Source organism: Platichthys flesus, chromosome 13, assembly GCF_949316205.1.
Source record: "Platichthys flesus chromosome 13, fPlaFle2.1, whole genome shotgun sequence".
NCBI classification, from domain to species: domain Eukaryota; kingdom Metazoa; phylum Chordata; class Actinopteri; order Pleuronectiformes; family Pleuronectidae; genus Platichthys; species Platichthys flesus.
This window is the reverse complement of record NC_084957.1, coordinates 19604252-19622152: the sequence shown is the minus strand read 5'-3', so window position 1 is coordinate 19622152 and position 17901 is coordinate 19604252. Positions and strand designations below refer to the sequence as shown.

Sequence of the window (17901 nt, the reverse complement as noted above, 5' to 3'; positions counted from 1 at the left end):
AATCTGTGTGTGTGTTTGTGTGTCACTGTGCTGCAGGGTCGGAGTGTTAATGTCCACCGATGTGTCTAATTACTGTCCCCCCCCCCTATGTACATTTGATGTGCTTGGGGGATGAAGGAAAACAAGAGGTAATGATCATGGTGTTTCGGGGGAGAGAAGGATGATGGAAGAAGAGGAGGGTGAGGGAGGGATAGGAGAAGACATGGAAGGAAGCAGAGAGGGAGGAAGAACTGTGTGGACTGAATGCCAGCGGTGCCTTAAGTGGCAGAATTATCACTTCAACCCTCCTCTTCCTCTTCTTCCCCCTTTTCTCCCTCCTTTGCCTTCATGACTCGCTTGTCCACCCCTTTCCCCTGCCCTCCCCTCCCTCTCTTCCTATCATCCTTTTCTTCTCTCTCTCTCTCTCTCTCTCTCTCTCTCTCTATCTCTATCTCTCTCTCTCTCTCTCTCCCTCCTCCTCCTCCTCCTCTCACCACCAGCTGCAGTGCAGAGATTTCCGGCGAGACCCCCGTCAGGCTGTCAGGTGACCGGCACGGAGGCTGTGACATCACCGCCCCCTCGACCGACTGTCAGCCCTCCGCCGTTGCCATGGCAACGTCGGCAACGGCCTGCGGAGCCAAGGCTGGCGACGAGACGCCTGCAGGAGGAGGAGAGGCAGCAGGAGAATGCGTAAGGATTCTCTCTCATTTTCTTTTTTTTAAATCATAAATGTGTCCTTGCTGCATGTCTTCGCTTTTCTCAACCTGCAGAAACCTGCAGATCTATTGGTATTCAAAGATGAAGGGACAAGCAAGGGGACTGCGACACAGACACACAAACAAATGCACATCACTCACACACACTGATGCAGAGGTATTTTGTCGAGGCGAGAAATGAGTATGCAGCAGTCTGTTTTCCAGCAGCAGCTTGACGTCTGACGGTGCAGTAAAGAGAGGGGATTAAGCCGCCCTCCAGCAAAGGCTGCTGGCAACTCAGCGCTTCATCCCTGCTCTCTGCATGGCTCCTCTATGCTGGACGGCTGCAGCTCCACAGCAGCCTCAGCTGCAGCTACATCCTCTCCGAGCATCTGCAGATCCGAAGAGCAGGACTGACATGGAGTCGCATCTTGCTCGCATGCAATGAATCTCTAGGTAGTTCAGTGCACAGATGTCGAGGTGCGTTGGATTCTTGCCTTTCCTTAATTCTTGGCTTTGAATCCACAGTGGATCCTTACTCTGCATTCCTAAAGTAAGAGCTGCTGCTTGATAATTCAGCTGAGCATGAATTATTCTCCTTAGTTTTATGTGATTGCTGCAAGCTGCAAATCGTCTCCTGGCGCAGAACGATGGAAAAGCATCCAGCGCCTGCCGCTCGGGTGTAGCTGTTCGTTGTCAAGAGAATCGTCAAAATGTAAGGAGGTAATCATTGCAAAATCAATATCATCAAAGTCAGAGGATGTAAGTGAGTAGCTGCGTGTCATGACCTTCGAACTATCAACCTCGGCTCAACCCTCAGGGGCTTGATGGACTCTAAAAGGATTTTAAAAGCCACGTGAGCCGTGTGTGTCCTCAGAGAATGCTGCAGTGTGTCTGGGAACTCCTGGCTTCACCTTTAATTTAGAAAAAAAAAGAACGCAGGACATTCTTTGAATTGTGATCGTGGGGACGTCCTTCATCTTCAAGGCTCTGTGGTTTGAAATTGTGATTAGAGCAGATTGTTCGGATGTGCAGCCGTGTTTTGTTTAGAGTCTGTTGCGAGAGGTGGCTTAGCGCTGCATCTCTGCATGAAATTTGGATTCTTATCAGTTCCTTCTTGGGATCAGAGAGATAACCAAGACTTGTTACGTAATGATGCCATGACAGTGACTACATGAAAACATTACACACACAAACACACACACACATCTGTGATATTTCTGCCTCATCATAAGTCTCACCTCATCTCTTCGGAGCCCTTTCTTCAACCCGTTGCCATAGAAACGTGACAGTTTGACTGACACCTGTCTCCTTCCACCCGGCAGCAGACCGGTCTGGGCTGCAGGCGCTCCAGCTCGGACGCGGCCTATGAGCTGGCTGAGACGGTGAGGGCGCAGCGAGAGTGTCGTCTCCGGCCCCACTACAGCGACCCCATGCCGGCCGACGCTTCTAAGCGCAAACAGCTGGAGATGAAGATCGCTGCCGCCGCCCGCCTCCACGGCCACCGCCGGGACCGTGACAGAGACAGTGGTGAGCACACGGCGCACATGTGATGACTGTGTCACTTTGTTTGAAATGTTTGAATGTGATCCGTTGCATTTTGAATCACAGTTAAACCTCTTTGGAGCAAACGAGGAAAACATTAATGCAGCGATGGTATTTTCAGAATGATAATGATCCCAGGGGCATAATTCAAGGCCCAGTAATGGATCATATGTGTCATTTAAAATGATACAAATTCACAAATATTGAATCTTCATCAAAAAATGTTTAGTTATGCTGAATGCTTAATAGTTTCTAGAAGGGCAGTGGAGCTCAATCCTCCCAATTCCTAACAGTATTGAACCACATTTAAATTCACTAGATCCTGGTTTTCATTTGGATCTGCAACAAATTTGTTGAAAAAAAGCCTGATTTGCATCAAGATCCGTGAATTATTCTCTGAGAAATCAATGTTAAATGTTGCCTTTGTTGCCTGAAGAGCTGATCAGAATACGTGGTGCTTTTCCTAGTTTACTATTGAGGAATAAATTAACATTTGGATCTTTTTAGGGTGAATATATGGGGACAATAACATTTGTATGTCAAAAAAGACGAAGAATTATCAGCTGTAGAGACATAGATTTATTTATTTTAGTCCCTAGTATAGGTCAAACCATAAAAAAACTGGTTCCTACATTTCCATTTAGGCAATTCTTTATCATGTTTTTGTTCGACCTCCCACTGCGTAGCAAATGCACACACGCACACAGACGCACTCACTCACACACACACACACACACACAAAAACACACACACCAACACACACAAGGTTCCCCTGCTGTCAACAGAAATCCTTTGACACAGATTGTCAGTCAATATATTAAATGCTGACGTTGAGCTTGTTGCTTTCTGTCTCAGATAAGAGGGATGTGGATTCGATTCTGTTTTTACCTAATCACCGAACAAGACTAAGTCAGATCCTCCCATGTCGACTGTTTGTGGTCATTGTGCGGAATTGAGGATATTTGTTAAAACCCAATTAGCATATTCATGAGGTCATCACATATTTTTGAGCATTTTGTGAACCGGTGTCAGACCTTTATCTGTTTGCACATTGGAGACTATGTACAGATTCTGTGAGGGTTCAACTGAACGGGTTTTTTTTGTTTAAAAACACAGCTCCCCCAGGTATAAGGTTCAGAGTTATGTCTGAAAGCAGCTTTTTCTGTTCTTATAACCTCATTAATAACATTTATAACTTATAACGTCTCTGAGTTTGTCCAAAAATTCATGAGATTTGTCTCTCGCCCTTTATTTCTTTAAAGGGTCACTGAAGGTGATAAAAGGGAATTGATCGATCAGTGATTTCTTTTAAACTTCAGATTTTAACTCAACAATTATGGTCTTAAGGAACATAGAGGCGGTGAGAGGCGGTGGTCTAGTGGCAGAAACTTGGACTATGGGCAGAGAAGGTCTCTGGTTCGATTCCACGGAGAGACAACAAAAGACAAACCTGGATTGATCTGTCCAAAAATCCAAGAGTCTCCCTCCCTGTCCAGTGCCCCTGAGCAAGGCACCTTACTCCCCCAACATCTGCTCCCCGAGCGCCGTACATGGTCGCTCGCTGCTCTGTGTGTCCTGCACCAGATGGGTCAAAAGCAGAGGTTAAATTTCCCTACCTGCATGAGTGTGCCTTTGCATGTCTGTGCATGTGTTTGGGACTAATAAATGCATCTTAATCTTAATCTTAAATCTTAGGTGTTTTTAACATGCATGGTACCCCTATGCCTGTCCCCTCTGCCCTTACCTTAAACCAGTGGTTCTCAAAGTGGGGGGCGCGGACACTCTCTGGGGGGGGCGGACACTCTCCAGGGGGGGGGCGCAATGTCACAGACAAAAAAAAAAGAAAAAGAAAAAAAGAAAGGCCGACGACCTGTCTCTGGTTAGTGAGAGCTCCATCAGTGGCAACATGCTAGGGGCTGGACTGACACAAACAAATCAAATACTGTTTCATTCCTGATCCACCAATCGAAAGAAGTGTGTTATCTATTTATTAGTTATTTGAACACGAGTTGCCCGTAAGCTTCCTAGTATAACAGTAACTGCAGGCATAGTCAGCGCTCACCCTCACTGAGACGACACCCTGCAGAGTTTGTGCGATTGCTCTTGTTTCTTCTATAATTCAGATATTCATTGCTTTATTAACAGTCTTTTTAAAGATTCACTCCTTCCTTAGTAATACCTTCCTGCACTTGCAGCAGGCCTATTCGTAGCCTAATCTAAGGAGTAATTTGCTCCACAGTCTTTTTTAGAAAGCTCATAGCCCCAAGAGCTAGTCTTCTAGCTAGCTAACTTCTTCCAGCTGCAGCTAGCCCTTGTATCCTTAACACCTACCTTTCCATCTACAATCATCCACCGTATTGCAACAAATAAATCACCAGCACTTGAATACAATTCTGTGCTGTCCCTCTCTACATTGTTTACTGTTCGTTTTGTTAGGAACCCTTGCCTAGCACAGCCTTGTTCATTATTCATGTGCAAGTCGCTCACAGCCACACATACAAACACACTCACAAGACCGCAACGTTGCAATTAGAACGTTATTAACATCACACACACTGTATCAGCAAACAAACACAACTATGGACAAGTTTCTGATTCGTAAAAGTCAGGCAACCGATGCGCCAGTTGCGAAGAAACCAAAGCTTTGCAAATATGACGAGAGCTATTGTCAGTTTGGTTTCACCGTCACTGGCACGACTGAGCAACGTCCTCAGTGTGTTTTGTGTGCCGAGGTGCTGGCAAATGAAGCCATGCACATTAAAAAGGCACCTCGACACCAAACACCCCGACTTGAAAGAGAAGCCTGTGGACTTCTTTAAAAGGTAAACGTGAGGGCCTCCAGCAACAACAATCCACCATCTCCAAACATAGCACTGTCTCCAAGCTGTCTATCTATCTATATATTGTGGTGTAGTTGAGGGCGGTGGTGGTGGGCGGTGTGGGGGGGGCCCAACTATCCTTAACCAGCTTTGGGGGGGCCCAGCTTGCAAAAGTTTGAGAACCCCTGCCTTAAACCGACCGTACCCTAACCCTCCACAGTCTTGTGGATTTCCTTTTTGTCTCTGTAATGAAGACACATCCCCAGAATGTGACTACAAACACAACATGAGTAACACTAAGCCCACACACATACACTCACACACACACACAGTAATAGTGACATGATCCACATTGACAACAAAGGTTAAGTTGTTGACTGGAGGGTTGAGGATCTAAGTATTGGAGAAAGATTATATCTGTAATGGTTTCTCTATTTATAATGGCTGGCAGTGACCGGTTCAGATTAAATGGGTGGTTATTATGGAGGATGCAATTAATGGTGTGTCTCAGTGTGAACAGGGTGTAGAGATGGAATCTATAAGTGCTAATGCCTCTGCTCTTCCTCAGCTCCAGCAGCCATTCGGGGCCGCTCAGAGCCTCCTGGCGAGGAGCGTCAGGTGGGTCTGGGTGTGACCAGATCGGGGCAGCACCGCTGGAGCACCATCAGTAGTCTGAGCGCCGACAGCGGCGTGGTGGGTCTCAGCGACGAGCGGGAGGAGGAGGACAGTGAGCCCCGCCGGTACCGTAGAACCCGGGGTGCTGAGGTTGAGCGGGTGGACAGCGGCATCGGCCCGGGGCTGTCCCGGACCTGGAAGAGACCGTCTGCCTCGCTCAGAGCCTGGGAGGCCCAGAGACCTTGTCCGGACTGCGGCCTGAGGGACGGGGCGTCCAAGGAGCGAGGGGAGCGCATGTGTGAACGTTGCTCCAAGCTGCGCACAGAGCGCAAGGAAGCCATCCTGGAGTTCCTGAACACGGAATCCAGCTTCGGCGAGGACCTGCGGATCATCAAGGAGGAATTCTACTGCCCCATGCAGAGCGCCGGGCTGCTGACGGCCGAGCAGCTCACCGTGGTGTTCGGTAACGTCCAGGAGCTGATCGACGTCAACGACCGCTTCACCGAACACCTGCAGGACAGCATCGACCAGGCCTTCGACCAGGTGACTCACTCTGTGACTTGTACAAACATACAATGCTTTCATCTGCTGATTTCTAAGGCTTGTGAGCTTCGAGTCCCTTCTCTAACACACATTACCTTCAGGGTCACATTCATTAAAAGCCATTCTTTCTTTTGAGTGCAATATCAGGGTCTGAATCCACTGCCAAAGGATATTTTATAAGAGGAGTTAGAGCAGTGATGGATGAGGATGGTAATGTTGGATGTGTAAGGTAGAGCCAGGTCTGTTTGTAAGTCAGAAGGAGGGTAGATCTCAACTCTGCTACGTCTTGGAACCAATGTGGTGAGAAAGGTTTGGTCGTTTGCATTTTAGCTTCTAGAAAAAGCAATGCTCTCATGAAACCGTCCTAACAGTCTATCCAATCCAATGCACCCTTCACAATATGTTGGTTAAACTTTAGCTTTGTCTTGCATGCTGCTTCACATTTCACCTGCTATTGCTGCAACTGCTGCAATCACAATTTAAATTATTTAAACTCTGCAGCAATTCTGCATCATTCTCATTGTTTGGGGCTGAAATAAGAGATGCAATATTATTAGTCAATAGCTCCCTAAGACAAATTGCTTCCCAGTGCAAGACATAAATGAGTTGAACACTGACTTGACCACTTCCTCTCCTGTGGTTCGACCTCAGGGAGACGAGGATCTGCTGACCGTGTACATAGGAGAGATCTTCCTGGAGTTCGTCAACATGCTTCCCGCCTTCCAAACCTACTGCCTGCAGCAGTCCACCTCGGTCAACCTGCTCAACACGCTGGAGAAGGAGAAGGAGCTACTCAGGTACAAACAAAGCAAACAAGGATTTGTCTTCCTCTTGGCCCGTGTGATAGAAACTGCGAGCTTTATTGAGTTCCTGCCGCCGCTGTTCGTGTAATTCGTAATGGAAAAGACATGGGGGGGCATCATTAATTCAGAAGGTCTATTTTGAGAGTACAGATTCTTATTTTTAGATAGAACCACAGCATACCCAGGAGTCAGGCTGTCCTGTGATTCTCATTAATCAACTTAGTAAGAGATCTCCCAGGACATACACAGAATATGAGAATCTCTCAGCTTTCATAATTATGCCTCCGTGCTAGCGACACCTAGTGGCCGGAGGCAGAATGTTTTTGGGTCGTCCATCCCATTCTTGTGGTCTAAAATCTCTTCAAATTTGGTACAAAGTTCGTATTCCATTCACAGATTTACTGATTGGATCTTACAAAACTGTTTTTTTATATTGTGAACGTAAAATCTCAGAAACTCCTTGAAGGAATTTCTTCAAATTTGATGCAAACCCTCAGTGATTAGATTTTCTTTGTTCTTCTGTTTCTCTTTTCAGAATCTTTTTGGATGTCTCCCAGAATGACAATACAGCACTGCGTCGTATGAACCTGCGCTCTTTTCTCATGGCGCCCCTACAGCGCGTGACCAAATACCCACTTCTGTTGAGCCGCATCATTAAGGTCACGCCCGAATGTCACCCCGACTATGCACGTCTCCGTGAGGCCAAGAGTCGGGTGGAGTCCCATCTGGAGCACATCAACATGAAGACTAAGCAGGAGGGCAATGGCGTCACATGGTCCCTCCGGTCATTCCGACGAGACAGCCGCAAGAACCGGGAGGTGATCAACATCGAGATGCGGGAGATGTCGATGAAGACGGTGGGCTGGGCCCGAGAAAACACCCGCTTCGTCATGGAGGGGCCGCTCCAGCTCTCCCAGCCGGCGGATGGTCAGTGGGTGAGGAAGGGAAGCAAGGCCCTCAAGTTCCAGAATGTTCAGAGTCTGCTGATGGTGAGGACACAGCGGGTGGGTGAGGCCCCAGGACCAGGCACCGACCTTGGGGCGTGGGGAGATCAGGTGGAGGGCGGTGGAGACAGCATTCGAGACGGAGTGCTGGTTCTCATCAAGGACAAAAGCAGCGGGAAGTTCGCGGTGCTGAGAGAGCCCATCCGTCTGGGGAACTGCGTGGTGTCAGCAGATCCCGACTCCGAGGACACATTCGAGGTGCTTGATATCCGACGGGAGTCGTTCGTTTTCCGTGCCTCAGATAAATCTCGCACCCAGCAGTGGTTCCATCAGATTAAGAGATACACTCGAGACTTGGGCACCTGGAGGAAAAGACGCAACGCTTTGCCCAACATCATGATCAACACAAACCAGACCCGCTCCTGAGACCAAGCATTGTCCCGGCTTTCGTTTTTCTTGCACTGTAAATAACCTGGAACATTTCAGGAGGATAGAGACGGATATAGCACTTTTTTCTCTTTACAACGCTTTAAGTGCACCATACTGTCATGTAGTCTGAGGTTTTGGATTTAAAGCTGTGACGTAAAAAGAAATCTAATTCTCGGACAACCAAAAAAACTTGGGCTGTGCTCTTCAGCCTTGATTGTTAAGACTGTTTTGCTCTCTGAGAAAAAGAGCCATGATTACAGAAAATTGAGGTGTGTCTGTTGAACGCCATGACTGAACATGACTGACTGCAAAAAAGAAATGTCATTTTTTATACGAGACAGTTCGGGGTGGGGAAAAACACGTTTGTTTTGGTAAGTCGTGGTGGGCATGTGCTACATGAGCATTAATCTGTGGTTTTCCGTTTGTTTTACTGACCTCTCCTCGTCTGTGTGCCGCCACCTACTGTACGTCGGCTGTAGAGCAACTTTCACTGCCAGAGATGCAGTTGAGCAGAGCTTCTTCTAACGCGCTGAGCGGACCTCCTGTATCACTGTGTCCAAAAAAGAGAACTCAAACGACAGCAATAATATCTGCCACTTACAAAAAAAGTAGCTACTGTGTTTGTGTTTTAATTTCCCAGGATTTTCTGTTTGGCATCGGGTGATGATGCTGCTTCGCTGTGTCGGATCCAACCCAAGTCTCAAATCTGCTCGTCGGCATCTTTACAGCTTCCCCTCTGAGGAACTCTCATTGGAATTAAGATCATCTTAGTGCCGTGAAAGCAGCTTGTGAGAAGTTTAGTCTCCTTCGTGTTGACATCTCATCGAATAGGTCAAACGCTACAGTTTCCCTCACTGTGGGTTCAGTGCAGAGTTTTTCAACCTTGGGTTTTGGGGCAGATTAAAAGATATTTATTAGTCTGGTCCAAGACAAAATTGCCAAAAACGAATCTTCTCATTTTTGCTTGATCCACCAACAAGAGTTATTACCTCCAATAAGGAAGTTATGTTTTTTTGTGCATTTTGTGTTAGGCAAAATCTACTCAACCGATTTCCATGAAATTTTGTGGATCAGTGGCCACAGTGACCCAGGGAAGAACCCATTAAATATTGGTGCAAATCCCCAAAATTTTTTTTTACTTTTCTCACCAGTGCGAGAAGGCGTGTCTGGGTTGATTTCCCAAGGAATATTTCATGGATCTTGATGAAATAATGACATCCATATGTAAACCCGGATCTTGTGATGGTGGATCCTGATGATCATGGTTTTTGGATACAACTAGATTTTTCCCTTCATCTCTGTCGGATATTTTCTTTTGTACAAATTCTAAACATTGATACACCTCTTCATTTACTCTCCATCAATGCTGTAAATATTCTTATTTTGTTGATGTGTTCAGAGGAACAGAACATCTATTGCACTTCTGTATGTCCTGGAAGAGGGGTCCCTCTCTCTGAGGTTTCTATGTCTATTCTCCTCTTAACAGGGTTTGTCTGATAGCTTTTTCTCTATTATTCGTTAGGGTTAAGCGCAGACGACGTTGCACCTTGTTAAGCCTTGTGAGACAGTGAGTTGTGAATAGGGGCTGTCCAGATAAAATGTAATAGATTGATTGAAAGTCAATTGAAATGTAGTGTCATAAGGGGACTGTTGAGCCTTGGCGGAGGTATGTACTCTCCTGAGTGCATTTCTATTTTCATACACAATTATATATTAGCAAGAGCTGAGGATCCGGATCAGAAACTACAGATGAATAGTTCAAACAACGTCACTCAATAGAGAGCCGACCTCCTCCAAGGCCAAGCAGTCTCCTTACAATCAAACAAGCCACACAGAATCGCACATCACTCAGACATCAGTTCCCTAAATGTGCCTGAATATTATCATCAAGATCCATGAATTATTTCCTGGGAGTTTTGGTGAAAATATCAAAAAGAAATCTTGCAATTTTAAAGAAAGTGATAAAAGAAAAATCCACCAGATCCACCCCTTTGTTCAGGTCCATGTAAAACTGTAACGAGGTCATGTCCCATCTTTCCTTTAAGTTTCTCAGAATTCTGATCAGTTACTTTGTCTGTTTGTCTATCAGCAGGATTACGACAGACAACATAAGCTCCTTGGCAGAGATAATTAATCACTAGTCAAAATTTGTGACTTGTCAATCAGTTCTCTTCTGACTTATCGCTTCATTGTCACACGTAAATAAAACAGGTTTCCTGAGGAACTCATCTCCAAAATGTCGGTACCATCTTGTCACGACACGGTTTGACTATGGGACCCAGAAATGAGCTTTTGTGCCTTGGTACTCGATTACTGTTCAGCTACAGCTGAGATATGGATTAGACTGCCCTCTGCTGGCACTTGGTTGAGATTACTAATAAAGGCAATATAAGAGTTTTCCTCTGACAGTGCTTGGCTGCTGATAATACGTGATCGCCTGATCTTCTCTTACTTATGTGTGTTTTTACGTCTCCTGGTTATGTTTATTTATGAAGGCTTTATTTTGTTTAATGCACTTTATTATTATCCAGTAATAGAACAGTAACTGTTGGTAAAACATGATACGCAGTCTTGTTAAATCGCAATTCTTCATATTAGAAGGAACTTAGTCGACTGAAGCTGATTGCAGTCTTCAAACCAAAACCACTTTTAAGGGCCAATGCTGTTTTATGTTGTTAATAACGTAGCACTATGACAGGTAGGGAATCACTGTTCTTTGGAGGGCAGAGCTGCTCAACACACACCAACACTCCTGCACTGTTGGAGGTCGGTTCAGATTTACAAATTGTAAAAGACGACTGAACTGCATTCCATTACTTTCCTCATGTGCATTTGAAAGGCCTAATGTATATTGCCCCCCCAAATGAATTATATTAAAAGACCTTAAAACAAAAGACAAAGCCTGGACTCTTCTCTGCAAAATATTCTTCTCATCAAAATCAGTCGAAGCTTGAAATGTAGATTGTAGAAATATATTTACAGTCATTTTAAGCATTGTAGTGACACCTTATTTAAAGACGGAAATAAACACAGTACAAGTGGAATACACTCATTACACCAGTGAACAAAAACACAAGATGCGGGGTAAAGAGGGTAAGCAAGAATTATTCCATCTACTACTACGACTACAATCTAAAGGCAAACAGAAGCTTTGACACGGATGCCGGAGACAAATGTTCCAGACATTTTTTCAACGGTAAACAAGATATGAGTGAATATTTTTGTATTGGTTCATCACGCAAAAAAACAAAATACTAAACAGCCTCAACAGAAGCTTTCATCTGCCCTGTTTTGAAAAGGTTCTTGCTAATAAAAAAAAAACTGGTTACAGAGTAGCTTTATATTGTGAAGCGACGTGCATCATTGTCGTTTCTGTGGTTGGATCTCCATTTACAAAAGTCCTGTGAATTCACGTTAGGTGCTATTAATGATCGAAAACACACACAGAGATTACAAGAATATTTACAAAAAATGTTTGTTATTTTTTTAATTATCGTATCTGGATTGAATCGTGTCAAAGTTTAATCAAATATTTTTCAAAAATGAGGCTTCTGGATATCTGTTTAGGTGTCAATCGTTCAGAGCCCTACAAAACACGACCCAACACAAATGTTTTCTTTTTTGCAAATAAACGACCAGAACAATTTGCTCTGCATTGCCGGGGCACTTTCGCTGACCTCTGTTTTTGCTTTTCAACTAATTTAACATAAATTTACTATAATTCAATAAAAAAAGAAGTTGACTGTTGCAAATGCGACACAGGGGAACGGTAACATATGCATCAGATGAAGCTAAGAACACAGATTTACAAAAACTTGCAACGAACCGAACCTTTGATTTTGATCCTCTGAACAGGGGATTTAAACTCAAGTCAACCCCTCTGGCAACATCCTGACAGACTGCCATCCTTCCACAGCACCTCTCATGTATGCATTCACACAAACAGACACACACACGCAGTCTGTCATCAGCTGCTGGGACCTCAGGCAGATCCCCGGTCTTGCGATTCTGGTCACTGATCTGCAGGAGCCTTGGAGAGGTTCCAGCCCGGGGTAGCTACTGCGTCCTCCTCCGTCTCCAACAACCGATCGCCACCTCTGACCTCTACTTGTCCCCGCCAGACTCAGACTCCTTGGCCAGGCCGCGGATGGAGAGGTCGTACACAACCTCCTCGATTTTCTTCACGTCATACTTCAGACCATCATAGCGCTTCCTCAGTGGGTCGTTCTTCAGGTTGAGCAGGCGGAAGCCCGAGTCCAGCTCATTGATGAAGTTGGAGATGCGGAGCGGCCGGGTGTAATCTCCTGCTGTGACGCTGTTCACTGCCAGTCGTGACTGGAGATATGACAGCACCGAGTTAGAACAAAGGAACAAATTGCAGGAAATCTTTCTTTAAAGTTCATGATATAGATGAGTAATAGAGTCAGGCACAAGACAAAAAAAATTATTTTGAGAATAAAGTTCAACCAAATCAGAAAGATTTATTTCCACAACTTTTTTTTAATTAAGTCGTAATGCTATTTTGTGAATAAAGTCAAATCCTCTAGCTGGGTTTATGACCTATATGGCAGCCAGTCAGCAGGGAACCATCTAGACTGGCTTTGTCTTCACTCTTAAGGAGATGTCATGTCCTCCAAGAGAACAGCCAGTTTCCAATACTGATTTCCACAATGTGTTGAAGTGCGTAAACCAATTCTGAATCTGAAGCACAACTTTACAAATATATTTACACAAGGATTATGATAGACCCGGTCATATGTGCAAATGTTAGCAATTTGATCTGGTCTTAAAAGTTTAATCTTGAAATTTCAAGTTTAACATTTCTATTTCATTCCTCGAAATAAAAAATCCCCTCAGTTTTTTCCTAATGCTTGACCCTGTTACTCTTCCATGAAATAAAAACATCAGTAGTTTAAACACACCAGTAACCACAAGACCTTTGCTACAGTTCAACATTTCTTAATTGTACAGAAACTAAAAAACGTTGCTCTGGGCTTGATACACTGTCGATTTAATGCGAAAGCATCAACACTTGACTCACCAGTTCACTGGCCATGATCAACACACCCGCCAGGTAGTCCTCTACATCCAGGTGAAACCCTTTCTCTCGCACCACCTCGACTACAGTGTGAAGAAGGCCGAGGAAAAAAAGAGAAGAGTAAGGCCACATTCATCAGTGAGAGTAATAAACTGAACTGAACACATGAATTGGTACCTACTGCCGAGTATCTTAGCCACCTCCTCCCGAGTCACCAGAGTTTCACTCTCCAGGTAGACGACAAAGGCAGCTAAGAAAGCCAAGCGCTGCAGCACGAACCTCCAGTGTTCATGGAACCTTGAGGGAGAAATTAGACACAGTGTTAATTTTGGCAGCTATTTTTGATTTAGTCTTAAACTTAGTCTTTTGACGAAAATGCATATTAGTTTTAGTCACCTTTTAGTCATTTTAATCCTTCTTAGTTTTAGTCTAGTTTTTGTCGACGAAAACAAATAACATTTTAGTCTAGTTTTAGTCGACGAAAACGAATTCCATTTTAGTCTAGTTTTAGTCACATTTAATAGCCACATTAAACTCCTTTTCTATAAAAACATATAGCTGCAGCCTAATAGCTTAAAAATATATATTTAGTTTTAAATGTGAAAACAAAAAGGGAGAGCAGGTCAAACTGGAGCCGGACACAGAAACTGAACATCGGTACAAACCAACTGCAGCTTCTGCTCTGATCAAGAAGCTGCAAAGCTGATCTCTGAGCAGCTGAGACCAGAGAAACTCTGGTTTTCACTGTTTTCATAGTTAAGAAGCAGTCGGTCACTGAGAGGCTGCTCCACGAGAACGTGCTCTGCTTTCACTGTGTCTCTCTGAGCAAGTGCGTGAGGTGGGGGGCGGAGCTACAGACCGGAGCGCTATCTGGGGCGCACACACACACATACACAGACACACACAGACACTCGCCCGCTCCTGATACTTCATGATGGCCTGATACGATGATGCTTTAAAAATTATTGTGACTTCGTCAACCACCAACATTTTCGTCTCGTCTCGTCAACGAAAATTAAAATATATTTCGTCATAGTTTTTATTTTCAAAGATTCGTTTTCGTTACAACTTCGTCTCGTCTTCGTCATGGAAAAAAGGTCGTTAACGAATATATTTCGTCATAGTCTTCGTCAACGAAAGTAACACTGATTAGACATGTTATTTTATTTCTCCAATATAACCCACCCCGTATCAATCCTGCTGTTCACAGTCATAGCTACATATAAAAAACATTAAGGGTTAGAAATGTAAAAAAAACTTCAACACAACAACACAACAAGTAATACATGTGAAGTTAGGCCCAGTTCAGACTTGGTATTCACATCTTTCCTGAGAGAGCCAATCACAAGTGGACATCTTTAAGTATGCGTGTTCTTAAAGCTTGATCCATGTTCATCATGAACAAGCAGAAATGCTCTAAGAAATTGAATTAGGCAAAAGAGAAAAGGCTACATGACAATCTGGGAAAAGATGAGCCAAGAAATGTTGCTATGAAGTTTGAAAAATTTGCAGAGCTATAACAGTGACGACACAGACACACAACTTGAAGAGAGTTACACACAAGACTGTTATTTGAAACATGGCTCATACCTGTAATACTGCTCCACAGGAAACTTTGTTTTGAGGTCTGTGATTTGTGTCCTGACTGTGCAGAACAACTCACGTGCCCTTGTACATTTACTGGGAACTAGAGAGACAGGAAAAGGCAGATTTTATAATCTGAGACACCATCAAGTACAAGTAAAACTGTCCAAACACTCACTTTCTTTGAATCCAGATGGCTGGTGGACACTTTGGAGAACTGTCAGAATCTCTCTAGCTGCCTGCTCCAATGTCTGAACCACCTTACGGATATCCTACAAAAATGATGCACCACAGGATACAGACAGAGTTTTGGTTACTTGATTTTTCATTAAACAGAAAGACATTTCAAACTCTCCAAATGCATGTTAAGTCCAAGTCAATACATTTCAGAATTTAACATATTATTAAATGCAATTCATTATTACCTCCACCAAGGAGTTTATGTTTTCATCTGTGTTTGTGTGTTGGTTTGTTAGAACAATTACTCACAAACTACAATTTTGACTTTTTTGACAGCTAGAACAGGCGTTTTTAAGACATTTTCACCACAGAGAATAATTGAAGGGTCTCGATGAGAAAAATCAGCCATATTAAGGGGGCGTGTGGATCTAATGGATTTAAATTTGGCCTCATGGGGAGGGTATGCAATCTGCCATTTTGCTAACATTACATTGGTTTTCTAACATTTTATTTATTGGTATTTCTTTTGGCATTGCAAGAACATAGTCATGCAAAACAATTTACATTTTTAAACACTATGGACATAGAACATTAATGGAAAAATGAAATTGGACTGCAAAACAGATATAAAGAATAGAATAATAGTACATAAATAAATTATGTAAATAATGACGAAAAAAATCTTAATAGTTGTATGGTATTTTTTTTTATTCCACTTCCGGGAAATACATTAAAGTATCACACTTTTCTCTTAACTATATTTAATCCCTTTATTTACAAGATTATTGCTTGTAACTGCTCTCGTTGGTTTTAAGGGCCTAATGGGATCAGTAATATTAAGTGTATTCACGTTTAGGTGGCCCAGGATGTGGCACGTACACATTGGCGTTGCTACATTCATCTTCTATAGATATAACACGTCAAAAAAGAGAGACAGCAACAATAATGACGAGGTTAGGTGAAACCCACTGGAATCAAGTGAACGCGTGTAGAACAAAACAACCAGACCGCAGACTCATAATGTTGTTTTGATCATTTATGATTCAAGTGATATAAATAGAAAGAACTTATCAACCAGATTCCAACGTTATAAAGCTACATATCGGATGTGATCATCAGAGGAGCCAATGTCAGAAGAACAAAACCTCACTCGTGTTTTAACAGTTTACAGACTGTGGTTAGCATCGAGCTAACCGTGTGTGGGCTAATGTTGATGGTTCATTCAAACCTCTCTGACGTCCTGGTCCGCGCTCAGGAAGCCCTGGATGTAGCTGAACATCTCCGTGACAGACATGTCTGACGACGAGGAGGAGGCAGAGGAAGAGGAAGAAGAGGAAGAATGTGAAGAAGAGGAACAAGCGTCCGCAGCTAAATCAAAAAAACAATAACGTGCACGAGAGATCGTCACCGCTTCAATTGGCGCGTGTAGATGACGTCACGACTTCAACGTCAAGGTCTATAGTGAAGAAAGGTAGAAACACGAAAGAATGAAAGAAAGAAAGGTAAAAGAGAGAAATAACAAAATAGAAAAATAAAGAAATGAACTGTGAAAGGAGAAGGGTCAAAGAGAGAAATAACAATAGAAAAAGAAAGACAGAAAATAAATATATAACTAAGACAGACAGACAGACAGACAGACAGATAGATAGATAGATAGATAGATAGATAGATAGATAGATAGATAGATAGATAGATAGATAGATAGATAGATATACAGATTGAATAAAACGAAAAGATCATAGACAATCATATAATTAAATAAATATCTGAGGCCCTGACAAAGATGTAGAGAAAACATCTTTTAGTCTGTTTTATTTACTTCACTATCCAATACAAAACTCTCACTCCAGCTGTATCCTAAAGTAATTTACATTCTATGATATCATGAGAATCCTAACACGAACTAATTTCTCTTTAGACCAACTATAATAGGATCTGATGTAATGTGGGACAAAGAAACCATAGCTCTTTTACAAAGAGCCTCCACCATGAAAGTGGTTTAATCCATGAACAGAAACTGCTTTGTTTCCAGGACAAAAACTTGATGTCGTTCAAGACAAGCTGCATTACCCAACTCAACCTGCTGGGGGAGCCAAAGTAGAACCCTTGCTCATGTTACCTTCATGTGCTGCTGGGAAATAGCACGATTAATCCAAATCCTGTCCCAAAGAATAACATGTCAACGGTCCATTTTTTAACAAGGTGGTAGCACGAATGTTTTTCTTACTAGATTCGTCCCATGACTGCTCTATATAACGATATATTCATCGTCCTCAAATTAACACACCATACACTCTGTCTCAACAATGTCTTATCAGAAAAAAAGGTAAAAAAGGGAACTGTGAAACTTGAATGTGTCAGGCATATTTCAACAGCAGGAAAAGGTGTTTGATAGGCCGGAAGATATAAAAGGCATCTAAATCATGCTTACATGGTTGGAAATTAGAGAAAGCTAATAACTATCAATATGCACCATAATCAAACCTTAAATCGTTAAATAGAGAATTACAAAGATAACCCAGTAGTGAAGACTAAGAGAACAGTGCAGAACAAGACAATAGCAATTAACGGATTTAATGAAAAAAAAAAGAGAACCTCGCACAAAATAATAAATTAGAAATTCATAGAAACGTCAGTATAGTGAATGTGCTACGTGTCTAGTAATTCCCATGGCTCCTGAAGACACCTCGAAGAGCGGATGAAGCAGGGAACCGGCGGTGATCAGTT

At 43.2% G+C, this 17901-nt stretch overlaps 2 protein-coding genes across 2 annotated transcripts in view; one reads left to right on the top strand and one right to left on the bottom strand.

The window, feature by feature from the left end:
* Positions 1 to 11094, top strand: part of si:dkey-91i10.2 (uncharacterized protein LOC555224 homolog) — a 42908-nt gene extending 31814 nt beyond the window's left edge. Inside the window, exons 4-8 of the mRNA XM_062402818.1 lie at positions 480 to 669; positions 2000 to 2204; positions 5607 to 6196; positions 6848 to 6993; positions 7535 to 11094. Of these exons, the coding sequence (XP_062258802.1) occupies positions 480 to 669; positions 2000 to 2204; positions 5607 to 6196; positions 6848 to 6993; positions 7535 to 8369 (1966 nt within the window). The 3' untranslated portion in view covers positions 8370 to 11094. The remainder of the gene's footprint in view (positions 1 to 479; positions 670 to 1999; positions 2205 to 5606; positions 6197 to 6847; positions 6994 to 7534) is intronic.
* Positions 11095 to 11328: 234 nt separating this feature from the next.
* Positions 11329 to 16585, bottom strand: tsn (translin). Its single transcript, XM_062402817.1, has 6 exons — positions 16403 to 16585; positions 15173 to 15266; positions 15001 to 15097; positions 13592 to 13707; positions 13414 to 13493; positions 11329 to 12707 (listed from the first exon to the last, which is right to left on the bottom strand). Exons 1-6 carry the CDS (start codon positions 16466 to 16468, stop codon positions 12477 to 12479), a joined length of 684 nt encoding a protein of 227 aa, XP_062258801.1. The 5' UTR covers positions 16469 to 16585; the 3' UTR covers positions 11329 to 12476.
* Between the last annotated feature and the right edge of the window lie 1316 nt (positions 16586 to 17901).

Excerpts from the sequence above, each read along its gene's own strand:
- tsn (XM_062402817.1), bottom strand. The coding sequence starts at position 16,468 with ATGTCTGTCACGGAGATGTTCAGCTACATCCAGGGCTTCCTGAGCGCG. Across the intron at positions 13,708-15,000 it reads CCTGTGGAGCAGTATTACAG|GTTCCATGAACACTGGAGGT; the intron begins GTATGAGCCATG and ends TTCTCCCTCAAG. Across the intron at positions 12,708-13,413 it reads TGATCATGGCCAGTGAACTG|TCACGACTGGCAGTGAACAG; the intron begins GTGAGTCAAGTG and ends TCATATCTCCAG.